An 18,164-nucleotide genomic window follows, 5' to 3' on the forward strand; every position below is an offset into this window, starting at 1 on the left:
AAGTATAAATGTATGATTGGTTCTCTTGTATATCTTACTGCATCTAGGCCGGACATTATGTTTAGTGTGTATATCTGTACTCGTTATCAACCGGCTCCTAAGGAATCGCATTTGAAATCCATAAAGTGCATTCTTAGATACCTTCATGGTACTTCTAAGTATGGGTTTTGGTATTCCAAGGGAAGCGATTCTAATTTGGTGGTTATACGAATTCTGATTTTTCCGGTTGCAAATCAGATAGGAAGAGTACTAGTGAAACTTGTCACATATTTTCAAACTCCTTAGTAAGTTGGCATAACAAGAATAAGTTTCCCTTATTTTTTCAACTACCGAGGCAGAATACATAGTATCTAGTAGTTGTTGTGCTCAAATTTTATGGCTCAAACAACAACCACTTGTTTTTTATATTAAACTACAACATATTCCTATTATGTGTGACAACACTAGTGCTATTAATCTAACCAAAAATCTGGTATTACACTCTTGCACTAAGCATATTGATATCCGCCACCACTTACTACGTGACCATCTTCAAAAAGGAGACGTCGTATTTTAGCATGTTGATAGCAAAAATCAACTTGCGGATATTTTTATAAAACCTCTTGCGACTGAACCATTTTTCAACATTCGAAGGGAATTAGGGATACTCGATATCTAAAATCTTTCCTAGATATGATTTGTTGCATGAACTTTATATAATTTGCTCTAACTTTTCTTGGAAGCTCAATCACATATGAGTGCATCCTTCATCAATTCATAAGCGAGGTAATATTGTTCTATTTTCCCTATTTGAAAGTAAGCTTTTACTTTTGCATGTTGTTTATGTTCCAAATGCTTGATATTATTGATTGAATGAAATAACACATGAATGTGCACTTTCAAAATTTTCTATTGATGTGTGTCAATTTATATGCTTATAGTGAGTTTATGTTATTCTTCTTTCATACTTGAAATATGTTCCTGGTGTTTAAGCCGGTTATCTATTTCACCATGAAATATGTTTGAACATGTTCTAATGTTAGCAACATTCTTGTAATGTGTCATTGTTATGATAACATCTCTGTTTTTGGTTTAAGTGGTGATAAATCTATATATCGTCTTGCAATATCACACATGTGTGCAACATTTCAGGAGCACCAAAAATACATGTCACGTAATCATTTTGCTTTAACAACTCAAGAGTTTTTGATTGCATTGTATCCTTCATCTTTCATGTTTATTGTACATGTTATTTGGCATAAGTTGTGCCAACCGTGTTATATTATTGCTTTAAATGCTTCTATTTATGTTTAAGATTTTTTCATTATTTACATCATTCTATGTGAGTGTTGTTTTATTGATGACCTTATCTTTGCAAACGCCTATATGTGTTATATTAATATATGTGTTATGTTAATATATGTGTTATATAAGGTACTTCTCATGGATTGCTTTGTCTTTTTTTTGATGTTGTCAAAGGGGGAAACATCTATAAGATGAAGTTGGGATACATACATTCAAGTGGAGCCTTCACGAAGACACGAAATACAAAAGGGGGAGTATGTGATTTTAACTTTCTGTTAGATGTATTTTGTGTGATGTCCAAACTAGGATACTTTAGCATTTATGTATATTGGACGATATCTTTTGAGTCTCAATGTGCATCTTAGTATTAGGAAGCATAAAAACATTTTGAAATGAGTTGGAAAAGGTTTCATGCATCAAAAACAAGTTTTTATGAGAAAAACAATCTACGTGTCAACACATACATGCTTTAGATCGATACATAGAAGAAATATTTTCCTATGTGTCGACACATCCGATTTTCAGGTCGGTTCATGTACTCCATTTTTAAAGTTTGTAGCCTTTGTTTGATGTGCTGACTGCATGTGTCGACTCATGACCTATACAGGTCAACTCATGACCTATACAAGTCGATGCATGCATCGGACAAGTCGACACCTGAATTACATAGGTCGTCACATGCAACATATTTTTCCAAAAAATCACAACTTTTGTTAAATCTTTTGCCTTCATTTTCCCTCCAAACACGTATGCATATAAATACTTCATACATGCATCATATATGGTAAGGTTCTAGAGTAAACCTACACAAAACTGGGATTTCAAAGAGTTCTCATCATCTTCAACTCCATTCTATGCATACACACAAATAAACTACGCATAATCATTCTTTGTTTGGGTGCCATCTAGAATTAGGGTTGATAACATCCAATTTAGGTTGATTGAATTATAAATTGGATTAAGATCTTTGAGGGGTTCAAATAAGAAAAACGAGTTAGGGTTTCCTTTAAAATCATTTAGGGATTTGAAGGTTTTGGACAAGATTACACAATTTGGATCCAATCAAGTGAAGATTTTGAAGAACGCAAGGTTCTTGCAAAGGAGTAACGTGGGACGGTGGATCACATTGGTAAATCTTGAATTACAACAATTCACAATTTGAATACGATCGAGTGAAGGCTTTAAGGAACATAAGGTTCTTGCAAAGGAGCAAGGTGAGATGGTGGACTAAATTGGTATTGTTGGGTTACTTGATCAAGCTTTGATCAAGGGAAGAGAAAATGTCAGAATCAACATCAAACTTATGGTTTGTAGGATTGGATTGCTACATTTCTCTTGTATACATATTTTTGCAAAGCAAGTTTAATTTTACTATCTCAATTCGAGTTTGAATTGAGGGCAAACATATCCATAACAAGGTCGATTGGGGAACTGCATAAACAAATCCTTGTGTACACACTCTCTCTCTATCTCTTTTATTTTTCAATTGCAAAAATTGTTGAATTCATCGATTGTGAGATCATTACGTTTGGATAAATTTTTTGATAACCTTTTGAAAGAGGTTTTGTTGAGTTGATCACAATCCTTTAGATTGTGATTGGATTTAAAGATCAACAAAACCATACAGATTTCTGAACAAAATCGATTACACACAAGGTGTTCGATAATTTGTCTCAATCGTATTTTTTTGTGATTTATCATTGGGAATAGACTATACTTGTAACATAGCATTCAATTGGTAGTGATTACAAGTCTTTGATCAATTTGTATTCTTTATCATACGTTGATTGCATTAATGCATATCCGAGCTTTTCGATAGATGTTCGGTTAGACTATTCGGTTCGGGTTACTTCCGCTCGCCATAAAATTTTCAAAACAGTATTTTGTTAAATTTTTTTAATTAATGATCTATTCACCCTCCTTTAGATCGAAGTATGTCATCTAACATATATTTGTTTTGTTGTTTTGACTAACAAAAATCAAATTCTATTAAAAGATTTTTAAATTAATTTCAATTTTTAAATAATACAATTTATCCTTTTATTTATTTATTTAGAGTCACTTGTTAACACAATAATAAACCGTGGCAATTTTAAGATCCATGAAATAAATGTTTCATTGACTAGATATGCAATATCCCACCATTAATAAATAGAAGATACATCAACAAAAATATTCTCTAATTGAAATGGAGATTGAAATTTTTAGAAAAAGTTATGGAGTGGGCCAAAATTTGATTTTTAAATAGTGATTAAACCTTTAATTATTAAATATAGGTAAAATATTTAAAATATTAATTTTTTTTTAGAAGTGAGTGAGTATTAGTTGATTGCAATATTTTAAGTCTGTTTTCCAATGTTGATAGCTAGGAAATCTTTTAATATAGAGTTGCACAAATTAACTTTATCATTAGACTAACAATAGCAACTGCAATAATGTTGGTTAAATCTTAATTTGAGTTAATAATGAGGTTGTCTAGAGAGAATAAACTTTCACAAAATATAATGAATTAACACTCGAATTCCTACTTAAAGATATACTTATATTTAACATTTAATATGTTTTGATTAAATCCATACAAAAAATAGAATCTTAAGTTGAATTTACATAAAATATTATTTTCATATATAAACAAGTTTTGAAGGGTCAATCAAATTGCCAATATGTCTCAAAAAATGGTTAAATTGCCAATAATTGAGTATTTCAATTAAAAACTCTGAATTCACATGTTATTGAGAAAACATGAGTGATAAGGTTAAAGAAAAGGACAACATCCCCCATAGTGTGGAGTAGCTATTGGATTGTATAGCCTTGCTGTCCTAGATCTCTCTTCTAAACCAAAAATCTAAGGGGAAAAAATCAAATAGAAACAATTAACTATAGGACAAAGAAAGAAGAAAAATAATAAAAATCAACAATAATTGCTGATGCATCGGCAACGATCATGAAACCTATCAGGTCAGACTAAAAATTTTAACCAATTATTTATCATATATATTTTTATTAAATGATAGTATAATTTTTTTTATATTATTAATGCATCACTATTAAATATGTGTTGATTTCTATATAGTGAATGAAATAACAAAGTAATGGACCAAGGGTTGATGAGAATGTTTGAGATGATCCAATGAAAGATAGAAGTGTATTAGTGAATCAAAGAAGCTATAATAAGTTTTGGTGGACCATCCAACACACTCAATGCAATGGCTCATTAAAGCTTTTGATTATGTGTGTACCAAAAAGAACTAGCTTTAATTTCATTGTAAGAAGATGTTGTATTGTATGTATAAGAAAAAATCACATCTCAATCTTCATCTTGTAGTGTGATCCTAGCAATTAATTTAATTATTATCAATGTCTTTATAATACTAGCCAACAAGGGCCCAATTTCTTAATGCTATTATGCTATGATGGGACATGGTATCATATAAGGTTCACTCAAACTATGTTAAGTGAGTAAATGAGAAAATTAAATTAATAATAAAGATTATATACATAGAAATTGTTTAGAATTATTATATATTTCATCTCATATATGAGCCCCCAATTAGGCCTTAATCTTTTTGGTGTTTCATATCATTCAAGCGACTCTCACTTTTCATAAATGAATTATGGGTTTGGAAGTGAAAAAAAGAATGTAAATTTATTGAAATGTATATCCCTTTAAGTTTTTCTTTTAATATCCACCACAAATTAAACACCATTCAATAATTCAAGACATGTCCATGATAGTATGAATTATATTTATAATATGACCAAGCATGTCCCCTTCAAACATCAACCAAATGTTTTTAAGGTTATATTTATCTTTATTTTGTATTATTATTTACATTTGTATTATTTTTTTTATATTGTTTTTAAATCAAAGATAAAGTAAGTGAGATCTCTGATTCGAATTTAAAATATAATATTTAATTTAATAATTTTATGTTTTGTTATAATTGATTTCAATTAGTAAAATAAGATTCGATTATCGTTGTCGTCGATTGTCGACTGTGTTAAATTTTTCGGACTCAATTCATTTTTTTATAAGACGATGCATAATGCACCAAATGGGAAAACCTAACTATTTAGAATCTAAATGTCTCAAAAAACGACAATAAATCAACTTTGGACTGTGACTTTTAATTACAATGTTTTGTTTGATTGCTCATGTCATGTACAACTTTTTTTGGTTAAAGTCATTATCTAGAGTCATTCATCAATAGCCACATGGAGCAATGAACTAGAAGGTTACAATGGCCTTAAATTTAAAGGATTAACATTAAGATAAGTTGGTTTTGGATTTTGACTATGCAATATAGTACCCAAGTTTGGTCCCAAACTAAAAAAAGCAAATAGGCACTACTCTCTTCTTTGGTCCTATCCCTCTCAAAAATAGACACTTTTGTTTTCTTAGTTGCTTTCTTCTTTTTTCCATCTTTTTTCCAAAGGACTCCCTAACCCTATTTTTTTTCTTGGTTAAATAAAACTTTATTAATATGGACCAATTTTATCTTTTATTTTATAGCCTCTTTTTGTTAGCATAAAATGTGGAAAGATGATTTTAAAAATCTTTGCTTTTTTCTTTTCTAGGTTTTGAAACATGTATGTATTTCCTAAGAGTGAGTGGAAGTTTATCTTTTTAAAGTAATATTGATCTATTTGTTTATCATCTAACTTAATTTACTATCACAAAACATGTTTTTGTTAATTAAAACCCTTTTTGATCTTTTTAGGACATTACATGAATTGTTGCTTTCTAAAACCATGCAATTTGAGCAAACTTTTACGATATATTTCTACTTTTCCCTACTTTTAATTTTAACTTCATGCAATGCAAATGCAACACATTCCAAAAGATATAGGGACACTAAACAAATGCATATAAACAATGAAAGGGAAAATTAAATATGAGAGAAAAACAAAGTAGATCTGAACTTCATGCATAGAATTTCGAGCTACTTACCCCATACTCACATGCAATTCTATCTGTCATTTGATTCAAAACTAGAGTTTTATGAAGTGGTCCTCTACTCTTACTTCATATTAAACTCATTGTTATTGTTATAGTTACTATGATTAAATAAATATTGTTTATCCAATAGTATTATAGTTCAATCACATCACAGAGATTGCTGTTTATCACCTCTAATTAAATTTAAAAATTTATCTATGAGAAGTGCATAATGATATCATATTTTTCTTAAAATGATTAATTGGTATGCTTGTAATCAATAATATTGTATGTGAGCAACAATGAGATGGTAGAGTAGTAATAGAATTAGATTTGAACATGTGGCATGCATGTGAGTCTTGGGCCACTCAACATGTAATTTACACATATAGTTTTTTAATTACTTTGGGTCTCTACAAAGTTTGAATATATTTTTGTTTTACTAGTAGAAGGGAATATATTCTTTCAAGAGTGAGACTCTGATGGTTCAGAGTTTGATAATCTCCCCTAGTTGAAAAAAGCTTTAAAGAAGGCTTTAGAGATGTGGGATTTGGAGGCTAGCTTCACTTTTTAGTTTCTTTTGATGTCAAAATCTCTTCCACCAAAAAAAAAGTGTAGTAATTTTTTAATTGTGAACATGTAAGAAACAAAAGAATGCACAACTCAAAATTTTGGCATGGCTAAGGTCTATAATAACTTTTCATTAAATGTCCTTTTCTTTCACTTATCATCATTCAAATCCAATTTTGACCTGTAAAATGGTTGGAAAGGAGAGAAAAAAAAGTGGACCAATTATGATATTGAAACTTCTTTGATGTGAGTTGTTGAGTAATTAGAGGCATGCTTATCATCTTCATAGAAAAGATAAAACTTTAATTAGATTCATTTTGCAATGTTTAATTAAATATTGAAAAGTTAAATATTATACTATACTATGTATGTAGCATATAAATAAGTAGTAAGACACCATGTGAACTTAGTAAAGAGCTACATCAAATGTGTAAGGTCATTGATTGGTGCCACAGTGGAAGGACAGGGGGTTGTAAGAAGTAAGTTATTATGACAGAACACATCATGGGAATATTCCTCAAAATAGGACAAAAATCATAAGATTCTTGTTTATTTGGAAGTTTAATGTGGCTAATTACAAGAATTTTTAGTTAGGGACTTTATCAGAATATATCCAGTAGCAGTGTAGCATAACCAACAGAGGACTATGGCCCATTTTAGATTTGGGTTTAAATGCAACACAGAGAGCATGGCCCAATAGGTCTATGAGGAAACCTAAGAAATTCTACAAACATTGTTTGGATGTGAGGTGAATATGAGATATGAGATATGGTTGCCAAGATTTTGGATAAAGGGAGTGTATGATATCTTTGCATCTATGTAGCACCGACACGTGTAAATAAAGACGTGTTTGATGTCCGACATTTATTCTGACACGTGTTTGTGCTTAATTTATCTATTTTTTAAAGTTGTTATCAGTGTCGACGTGTTTTTCTGATCGAGTGTTCGTGTTTATGTTAGTGGTTCATATGTTTTAGTAGAAAATGACAGGAGCCATGACAACAATACTAAGTATGCATAAAGTTTTGGATTAGAGTTGTCAACTTCTAACAAATAACTATGGATCAATTTGTAACAGAGTAAATAGATAGTTGTAGTGAGGAATAATTGATTAATCTTGTCATGTTATGCAACAATTGTCACTGTTTTGTTTTGTCCAGTTGTTTGTGGTTTTTCCAAGCTGTGTGCTTGTATTTAACCACTTGTCAGATTATGCTGATTGAGTTTGAGACATAAAACTAGCTTCTAAACATTGCCCTAATGTCCAGTATTGAAAAGGTTATACAACAACTAACCTGTGCCTAATATTGCTTCAGTTTTTACTAGTTTGTGTTCTACTTTGGTGTCATCGCCTCAGATTATGCATTATCTTTTCTCCTGTGGTCATAACTAGTTCAGATTCAGGATTTCTAAATTCAAATTCCACCAAGAAGATAAATTCTCTGCTTCTAAACTAATGCAGCATCGTCGGTGACATGGTCTAAATTTGCCGTCAACTTATATTACTTCGCTAAGAACACTGCCAAATGATTGTTACAAAGTTTATTTGGAATTAACACATTCGAACAATTTCACCCAAGTCATCACTGGTAATTCAACAATGAACATATGCTGTTTTAAGCATTCCAACAATATATCTAATGGTTCTAATCCACATGGGATGGGATGATGCTTGGCTTAAGTTACCACAAAGGCGCAAACCAAAATAAGGTGGCAGAAAATGAGGAACCTGCCGCTATAATAAATAATGAAAATTGTATCAATGTGATTACAAAGTCAGGTATGTCGAAGGCGCAAACCAAAGTCTCTGTGAAAGGAATGGCTTAATTGCAGAAAATCTATTTATGCTCTTGATAAATCGAGCATATCAGAAACTTTGGTTGCATAGTAGTCTGGCTGAATATTATTTGAAGGGTCTTGTAAATCTGATTGAGTTGTGCAACCTGTTCGCGCAAATAAGAGTAATCACAACATGAAAGTACAAGTCTGTATATATGATGCAGAAAATACAAGTCCAATTACCTGAAAGTACTAGAAGAGTTTTGCAACCAGCATTTTGTCCGAACAGTATATCAGTATCTAGTCTATCACCCACCATACACATCTTGGAACAACTTAAATTGAATCTGCTTGAAATAACGCGTTATGTTATGAGAAGAGAAAAATATAAAGTAAAACGAAACAAACTCAGTGGAAAAAACATAACAAGTTTAAGAATTTAACTTTCTTACTTCTCAAGTAAAAAGTCCATCATAAAGGTTGATGGTTTCCCCACAACAACGGGTTCCTTCTGGGTTGATCCACACATGGCCGCAACCATACACCCAGCTCCTGAAATCCAACTTTTATCCATTATTAGGAGGACATACAATCAAATTGCATATCAAATACCCATTATTTAAGGATAAAATGGGAGTTAATAGAGTACCAGGCCATTCTTGGGAAGCAGTCATATGCCCAACAGCATCACGGTTGGTAGCAATGAAAAGGCATCCTGGATTTTCGCGTATGCAAAGGGTTCCATACCTGTAAGATGAAATTCAAGATATCAGCATATGAAACAACTAAGAGCAAGTAATTAAATAATTGTGGACTGAGTTCTTAAAACACTGTTTTTGTTTGATCAGAATTGAAATGACTGCCATGAACAAATATATGATTTTGATTATTCATATCAACCTACGCTGTAATGAAAAAGAAAAAACTACCTATTCACCTGCAGCATGCTACTTTCTAAGTCAATCGCTTTAGGAAAAATTATCTGTTTTGGGGTTCACTTGAAAAAAGGTGATTTGTTCACTAAAACATTTTGCAGTCTTTTGAACTTATTTCAACAGCCCACAAATCAGCCCATACAAATCTTCGATGACTGATGAAGCCAAACTACAAATCTTAGAAGTTCAAATATTTGACAGAAACTCTAAAACTTCGATGGATTGATGAAGCCAAACTATGATCCTTAGAAATTCATCTTAAGTCAGCCTGACCCAAAGAATATGCAATGCGGATGCTTCAGGTTATACATTACCGACAACTGGAATATTGTTCTGTTAATATCAATACTCATTTGGGACTCCATGTATTTACAAATCTAATTCATCAAGGGTTCTGAACTAAATATTTTGAGACAAAAGAGCAGAAGATAAGGTGTTCAAGAAAAGAACAAAGGAAAGTATTTTCTTACTGAAGCTTGTAATAGTTAATTTTTGGATCTATACCAACCACTACAGCTCCAACCTGCAAAAGTGAACTCGTCAGTTAACTGCAACCAGAGATCTAAACAAAGTTACTCAAAGTAAGAAGGGGCAAGGTGCTACATTACACTCTTATCATGTTCAAAGAAGCCGCTCTGCTTCCAGTCTATTGTTTTGTCCGCATCTCCCTGCAATTGTGAATACTTCAGTGAGGATATCTCGGGTCACAATTTAGTGAATCTCACGCCTTTCTATGCATCGACTGAAGCATGTATTTTCCTTAAGAAAAATGTAGCCTAATAGAGTCTATGTTCACTTGAGCCAAAAATGTTAGTGCCAGGGTTTCCATTCTAACACACCATTCACAAAAACATGTTGCTTACTCTTAACCAGTGCCTATTCAATGAAGGTGAAAATTAACCATCCAAACAACCAAAGTTTCGACGAAAAGACAACTTTAACAGAAAAACTAATCTGGTAGGTAGAACAACAGTGCATAGATGCCTCTTAAATTTCCCTGCAGACACCATGTTCTCCAATTTCTACACAACAATAACAGCCGAGCCTTATCCCACTAAGTGGGGTCGGCCACATGGATCAACTTCCACCAGGGCCATGCTTTTATCCAAATTGTTAATCTCGAGGTCTTTCTTAATAACTTCTCTTATAGTTTCCTAGGTCTTTCTTAAAATTATGGAGAACTTACAGGACCACCAAAAGCTGTGAAACCAGCAAGCTGCAACTCATCCAGTATACCATCCCCGCCAATCACATAAACCTGAACATTGAGTACTACATTAGTGAATCTATACAGGTATAGGTAACTGATTTTGACATGAAAAATCTAAAAGGAAACTGAAAACTAGGGACCCTATTTGATATAAGCAAATACTTCTACATCACATTTCCACTTTCGATTACTAAACAAAAATCAATTTTCATATTTGTGTTTTCTAAAAAATTGCTAATCGGTAACATAGCCAAGAAAGAAGCGAAAGCAATAGATTAAGCAAAGCAAGAACCTTGTTTTGTGAAGGGAAATTGTTAACCTTCAAGTACATAGCAGCTGCGAACGACGAGGAGAATATCTCATCCTGTAATGTAAGTAACACAAAAAATATTACTATCAAGCAGATACTATAATTCATTAAACATGAAATTGAAATAGAAAGAGAAGCGAACCGGGGAAACAGAAATTCCCAAAGATTTGAACTTTTCAGCATATTGAGTTCTAGACTTCCAGGAATTATTGGTGACAAACACCAGCTTTTTCCCCTAACAACGAAATTACAGATTAGTCTCAACTCATAAGGGATCATTTCATTGCAGTAGATGATGCAAGTTAGTTAGTTACCTTGGATCGAAGCATGTCGAGAGTTTGAGAAGCGCCATCGATGAGTTCATCACCCTTCCAAATCACACCTAAACCAGAGAAAGTTACATGAATGGAATTCTGAAGAAAAAACATGTATATACATACAATACATGAATGGAAAATTGAAATGTTAATAATAATAATAGAGTTACCATCGCAATCGAAGAGAAAAGCTTCGACGGAATCTAATAGATCTTTGAAATTGTGAGGTTGAAGAGACTGCGACGAACTCATGAGAACAACAGAACTGAATGAGAATGAAACAGTGCGGTTATAACTGCCTTACTTTGTCTTCCCTCTTTGTTCTTTGCGGAGAGTCACAAACAACACGTTTCTTATCATTTCTCTTTTCATAAAAATTGACAAATTTCATATAATTTAGGATAGAATAGTAATTTACTTTTCTTTAGATCATTCATGTTAAAGGAGAAAACAATAGTCTTTGTCTCTTTAAAGTGCTTTCAAACATGTTTTTGACTATATTAGTATTTTAATTTCAATTTTATGTGTGTCAATTGTTCAGATTAACATCTTAATGTGATATGTTAATCGTCACATGGATGACAAATCAACCATAAAATTGTTCATCATTTCTCTGAAGTACTCTTAAACACATATATAATTCTTCTTATGTTTTAAATTAAGCACGGGTTATATTAGTCATTTCTTAATTAGGTCTCTTCGTTAAAATGACACATGACCTGACGATTCTAAGAATGACAATTTAACATATCTCCAATGAGTACCCATAAATATATCCACAATGGGTAGGTAAAACTCGCAAAAATGAGTATAGATATGAGTATGAGTTCGGGTAATTACACACTTAAATAAGCGGGTATGAGTGCATAGATGAGCACTTTAGTCTCCACTTGTTAGTCTGTGATTTTCGACACTGCACTAAACCTAATTTGGAAGGGACTTAAGAACAAATCGACAAGATTAATATCACTGTATCTTCAAAACATGTCCAGAATCTCGAAAAGGTTTGCACAAATCAGTACTTCGACGTGAAAATGTCAAGTTCAACGCGTCCATCATATGTTAAGGACTTGAATTGAGGATGCTTCGACAACACTATATGAGTCAGCTATAGGTTCTTAATAGAGGCAATTGAGAGATATAAAGACAATTATCGCATAACGTGACAGTTTGAAGTAGTTCAGACGTGGAATATGTATGGATGCCATGCGGAGGTCAGTAACCCACGTACTTGGTATAATTGGTGCATAGAAACCAGGATGCAGACCAAGTGGTTAGGAATGTCCAATAAAATAATTCTGGAGGACAAAATAATATAGTCGGCGTGGTCGAACAAATTATAGCCCAAAATTGCCTCAATGTTGGCCTTCATGGGCCAAATTATGACATTCCAAAGCAGGACTTATGTTCCATATGCTAACGTCCCGTTGATAAGTGGTTTAGACCTGCAAGATCGACTAACAACGACCAGCAGGGATTGAGGTTGGTCGAAATTGGTGTGAATTCATTATACCATGATAACTCACAAGTTTTAAAGAAGTATTCATATAATCCAACAAATTACATGGCCAATAAACCAATGTCCAAGACTCAGTGAAAAAGGCACCAAAAGAAAAACAAGGTTGACTTTGAAGCTGCAAATAAAAGTAACAATTCCCCAAAAAATTGGACACGTGATTTTTTTGGTGGTAAGAAGAGTATTCTATGAGTTGATTAAATGACTGACCAATACCTTCAGACCTAGGGTGTTTCATCTTGAGATGGCTAGATCAACGGAGATGTGACCTGATTGAGGGATATATGCCTGACACAAGACACTATTTATTTATCTACTTTTTATATATATATATATATATATATATATATATATATATATATATATATATATATATATATATATATATATATATATATATATAATATATATATATATATATATATATATATATAGAGAGAGAGAGAGAGAGAGAGAGAGAGAGAGAGAGAGAGAGAGAGAGAGAGAGAGAGAGAGAGAGAGAGAGAGAGAGAGAGAGAGAGAGAGAGAGAGAGAGAGAGAGAGAGAGATTAATTACTATACATTGTCAGTGAAAAAAGTTTTACACCGTCGATTCATCACTGTGAAAAAAGAAAGAAATAAAAAAAATAATTAGGTTTTTATTATTCAAAATAGCCCATTTTAAGTAATTAAGTGATATATGAAAATTTAATTAATAAACTAGATTAAATTATATCCTAGTTTAAATAACTAATATAATATATTAATTAGAAAATTAATTAATGGGTTTTATTTTAATAATAGAAAAGTAGTGGTGAATTAATTATAGTGAGAAAATTAATTAATGGGTTTTATTTTAATAATAGAAAAATAAAGTTTTACATCGTCGATTCATCACTGTCAAAAAAGAAAGAAATAAAAAAATAGGTTTTTATTATTCAAAATAGCCCATTTTAATTAATTAAGTGATATATGAAAATTAGTAAACATAGTAAAAACTATGAAAAGCTAAAAAATAGGTCCTAAGGGACCGAACCCAGGACCTCTAGAGGGGGGAGCTACCAACGAGCTTTTTTGAAGCTGCAAATAAAAGTAACAATTCCCCAAAAAATTGGACACGTGATTTTTTTGGTGGTAAGAAGAGTATTCTATGAGTTGATTAAATGACTGACCAATACCTTCAGACCTAGGGTGTTTCATCTTGAGATGGCTAGATCAACGGAGATGTGACCTGATTGAGGGATATATGCCTGACACAAAACACTATTTATTTATCTACTTTTATATATATATATAAATATATATATATATATATATATATATATATATATATATATAATATATATATATATATAGAGAGAGAGAGAGAGAGAGAGAGAGAGAGAGAGAGAGAGAGAGAGAGAGAGAGAGAGAGAGAGAGAGATTAATTACTATACATTGTCAGTGAAAAAAGTTTTACACCGTCGATTCATCACTGTGGAAAAAGAAAGAAATAAAAAAAATAATTAGGTTTTTATTATTCAAAATAGCCCATTTTAATTAATTAAGTGATATATGAAAATTTAATTAATAAACTAGATTAAATTATATCCTAGTTTAAATAACTAATATAATATATTAATTAGAAAATTAATTAATGGGTTTTATTTTAATAATAGAAAAATAGTGGTGAATTAATTATAGTGAGAAAATTAATTAATGGATTTTATTTTAATAATAGAAAAATAAAGTTTTACATCGTCGATTCATCACTGTGAAAAAAGAAAGAAATAAAAAAAAATTAGGTTTTTATTATTCAAAATAGCCCATTTTAATTAATTAAGTGATATATGAAAATTAGTAAACATAGTAAAAACTATGAAAAGCTAAAAAATAGGTCCTAAGGGACCGAACCTAGGACCTTTAGAGGGGGGAGCTACCAACGAGTCATGTTGGTCCATTCGTTATTTATTCGCCTTCATTAAAATATATATTAATTCTACATGGATTTTTCCCTTTTGACACAACACCACCATGCATGTTACAGCTTTCTCTCTTACGGCAAGCTACTTTATTTTTTCTCATTCTGTTTCTTTCATGTGAATATAACAAACCTGTAACTTCATCTTATATCAAACCACACACATAAAATAAGATCATATGTAATCATCATGCAATAATAAAAATAGCCATGCACAAATCAAGAAGCTTATATTATTTTACTCATGTATTAGTTCTCTTTACTGCAAGTGATAATGATAAAGCAAATCTTACACATACATGTTAAAGACAACCAAAGATTTATATTATCACCATTATATCATCATCATCATTATTATGTAATAACAGCATGTGAAATAAACATAATCATGCTAGAAACAACACTCATATAATAATAATTAAATGACAGATATAATTCTTTAATCATGCAAACAGAATTTCTCCAACATGCTATGACATATCAATAACAGATGCATACTTGAATAAAGCAATATCAACATCCACCAAACCATGAATACATCATCTCAATATATATTAAACCAATATTATTCATGCATGAATTAAGGAGTATTGCAAGGTAATCATGCTGGATGCAAATTCCCTAATGAACACTTACTGGGGATTTGATTCTTCTAGCTTGCTCACCGTATGTGTGTTGTTCTTATTCAGGCTATGAGTGCTTTATGGTTGCTTCTCTTTTCCCTGCCCGTGAATCTTCTTGCTTCTGCCTTGCCTTGTGTATCTTCTTCTGCTGTATCTCTCCTCTTTTTCGTCTTTTTGCAGCCATATGAAGTATTTATAATGGTGTGGATTAGGGTTTAACCTTGCTAAATATTTGGATCCCTTCCTATACTTTAGGATCTCACCATATAATTTAGGAGAGTTAGCTCTAACATTTTGCACAATTAAAATTCAAATCTATTTTTATTTATCATTAAATTAAAACTATTTTATTTATAAAATTTATTTATATCATACAGATAACCAAAATCATTATTATTTTTTATATTTGTATCACATAATAAATAAATTAAAATTTATAATTTATATGAGAATGTATGCTAATGAATGAATGCAAATGTGAAATGAATGTCATGCATGAATCAATTTATCATAAAAATTAACACTCAAATTTTGGGATATGACAATCACCATCATCCATTTGTATTATTTTATAGATTTTTAAAATAAAAGTCAAACTTCTTTTAATATCCGACGTCTATGATTAACTGACGGTGTAAAATCTTTTTACACTGTTAGTGTATTTCAATTAAACTCTATATATCTTAACTTATATATTTATCTAATCTTATCTTATTTTATATATTTATCTATCTATTTATTTCATCTTATCTTATCTATGTTAGCTTATCTTATCTTATGTTATCTTATCTATCTATCTTATGACATCTTATCTTATCTTATCTTATCTTATCTTATCATATTTATCTATATCTCTCTCTATCTTATCTTATCTTATCTTATCGTATCTTATCAATCTATCTTATCTCATTTTATCTTATCTTATTTTTTCTAATTTATCTATATACCTTATCTTACCTATATTATCTTATCTAATTTTATTTACTTATCTATCTTATCTTTATCTCATTTTATCTTTTTTTTTAATCTTATCGTATCTTATGTTATGTTATGTTATCTTATCTTATCTTAAATCTTGTCTGATCTTATTTTATCTTATCTTATCTTATCTCATCTTATCATATTTTATCTTATCTTATATTTTCTTATCTATCGTATCTATCTTATCTCATCTTATCTTATATATGATATTCATCTATGTTATCTGGTTTAATTTTATCTATTTATCAATCTATCATATCCTATTTTATTATATCTTATCTTATCTTATATTATCTTGTTGATCCGTTGTCGCACACGGGTCAAAAACGAGTTTAAAAGTGTAGTAAAATGGAAGCGACACTCGAATATCGTATCACAAGGACTCTTGAATGTTATAACCAAACGAATGGAAAAAAGAGGGTTGTTAAGGTTCAAAACTTAAATCGAAGATGATTAAAAATAAAAGCAAAATTGATAAATAAGCTAATCTATTGTATCGATTTCCAACTTATCATCGATTCTTATAATTTCAATTCCCTAGCGGATTCAATCTCATTCGATTACAATACCCACTGACAAACGCAAATTGGTATTATATGATGTATGTTCCTAATTTCCGAATTAATCAAACGGATTTAAGCAGACACGAATTAAGTAAACGCGACTTAATCAAACACGATAACGAAAAAGTTACGCTAACGTGATTATAGTTAAGGATCATACAAACAATCAAATTTAATCAACTCTTTCCTATAAGAAACAATCAAATTAAGCAAACGAAAGTAATCGAATTAAGCAAACGAGTTTATAAGAAGAATTGAAAAGAAATTGAAATTAAACTGAAATTAATAAAAACCTCAAAGTGGAATTCAAATACAATAGATCAGCTCTTTGTGAATTAGCTCTCCATGAAATCTTCTAAGCAATAGTGTATCATCAAAATTCAGAATTAGCATTACTATAGTAGTGAAAGACCTAATATAATAAAAGGCAAATTCGGGCCCTTATAGGATCCGGCCCGAAAATTACAAAAACTGGCTCAAACTAACTATTTTAATTAAGTTTGGAACTTCAACGAATTATTCGACCATTCTTAAATCCTAATTTTCTTTTTACTTCAACATAAAACTTGTAGTTCTTTCTCTTAGCTTTCCAACGCATATTAGAATGCGTCAATCCGATTCCTATAACCCAAGTTATGATCTGCATAGTAATAAGGTATCAAATAATTATTTATGCTGAAAATAAAGTACGAAAATAAAATAAAGCAAAAAATAAACTTAAATCTAAAAACATAATAAAATAGTAAAATAAATAAAATAAACTAAGAAAATGCCTAAGTACAATAATAGAAGAAAGTGCATCAAAATGCACTGATCAAATTCCCCCACACTTGAACTTTTGCACTCCGAGCAAAATTATAAATTCAAAACTCAAAACAGAAAAACAAGAACAAACAAAACATGCAATTCCAAAGGTTATCAAGATACAAGGTGCAAGCAAAGTTCTAAGTTTAAGCTTTAAGAATATGATGTTAGTAAGCAACTTTTTGTGACATTCAAAGCAAATAGGAAAACAGGTTATCAAAGAGTACATCCAAAAGCAGTAAGATTCTCACAGGATATAATTCACTCAACTCTCAAGTGTTTAGATTAACCGTTTACACTCAAAGCACAACATGAAAGTTAGTACTACCATAAACTTGAAAAGACTCTAACATCCACAATTGAAATACATGCACACAAAGATCAAAAGGACTTT

General features: G+C 31.0%; 1 protein-coding gene across 1 annotated transcript; it reads right to left on the reverse strand.

Annotated features, from left to right (window-relative positions):
- Nucleotides 1–8,320: 8,320 nt before the first annotated feature.
- LOC127076295 (phosphoglycolate phosphatase 2) lies at nucleotides 8,321–11,918 on the reverse strand. The gene is made up of 11 exons (XM_051017911.1): nucleotides 11,515–11,918; nucleotides 11,342–11,409; nucleotides 11,170–11,262; nucleotides 11,010–11,081; nucleotides 10,694–10,765; nucleotides 10,116–10,175; nucleotides 9,978–10,030; nucleotides 9,222–9,319; nucleotides 9,025–9,124; nucleotides 8,816–8,919; nucleotides 8,321–8,736 (listed from the first exon to the last, which is right to left on the reverse strand). Exons 1-11 carry the CDS (start codon nucleotides 11,594–11,596, stop codon nucleotides 8,636–8,638), a joined length of 903 nt encoding a protein of 300 aa, XP_050873868.1. The 5' UTR covers nucleotides 11,597–11,918; the 3' UTR covers nucleotides 8,321–8,635.
- Nucleotides 11,919–18,164: the final 6,246 nt, after the last annotated feature.

Source organism: Lathyrus oleraceus, chromosome 1 (genome assembly GCF_024323335.1).
Source record: "Lathyrus oleraceus cultivar Zhongwan6 chromosome 1, CAAS_Psat_ZW6_1.0, whole genome shotgun sequence".
Classification (NCBI taxonomy): domain Eukaryota; kingdom Viridiplantae; phylum Streptophyta; class Magnoliopsida; order Fabales; family Fabaceae; genus Lathyrus; species Lathyrus oleraceus.

What these genes read in the sequence shown, in the direction of transcription:
- LOC127076295 (XM_051017911.1), bottom strand. Translation starts at nt 11,596, where the DNA reads ATGAGTTCGTCGCAGTCTCTTCAACCTCACAATTTCAAAGATCTATTA. An exon ending in ATTAACTATTACAAGCTTCA is followed by an intron (nt 9,320 to 9,977) that starts GTAAGAAAATAC and finishes TTCATCTTACAG; the next exon opens with GTATGGAACCCTTTGCATAC. An exon ending in AACTCTTCTAGTACTTTCAG is followed by an intron (nt 8,737 to 8,815) that starts GTAATTGGACTT and finishes TTGCGCGAACAG; the next exon opens with GTTGCACAACTCAATCAGAT.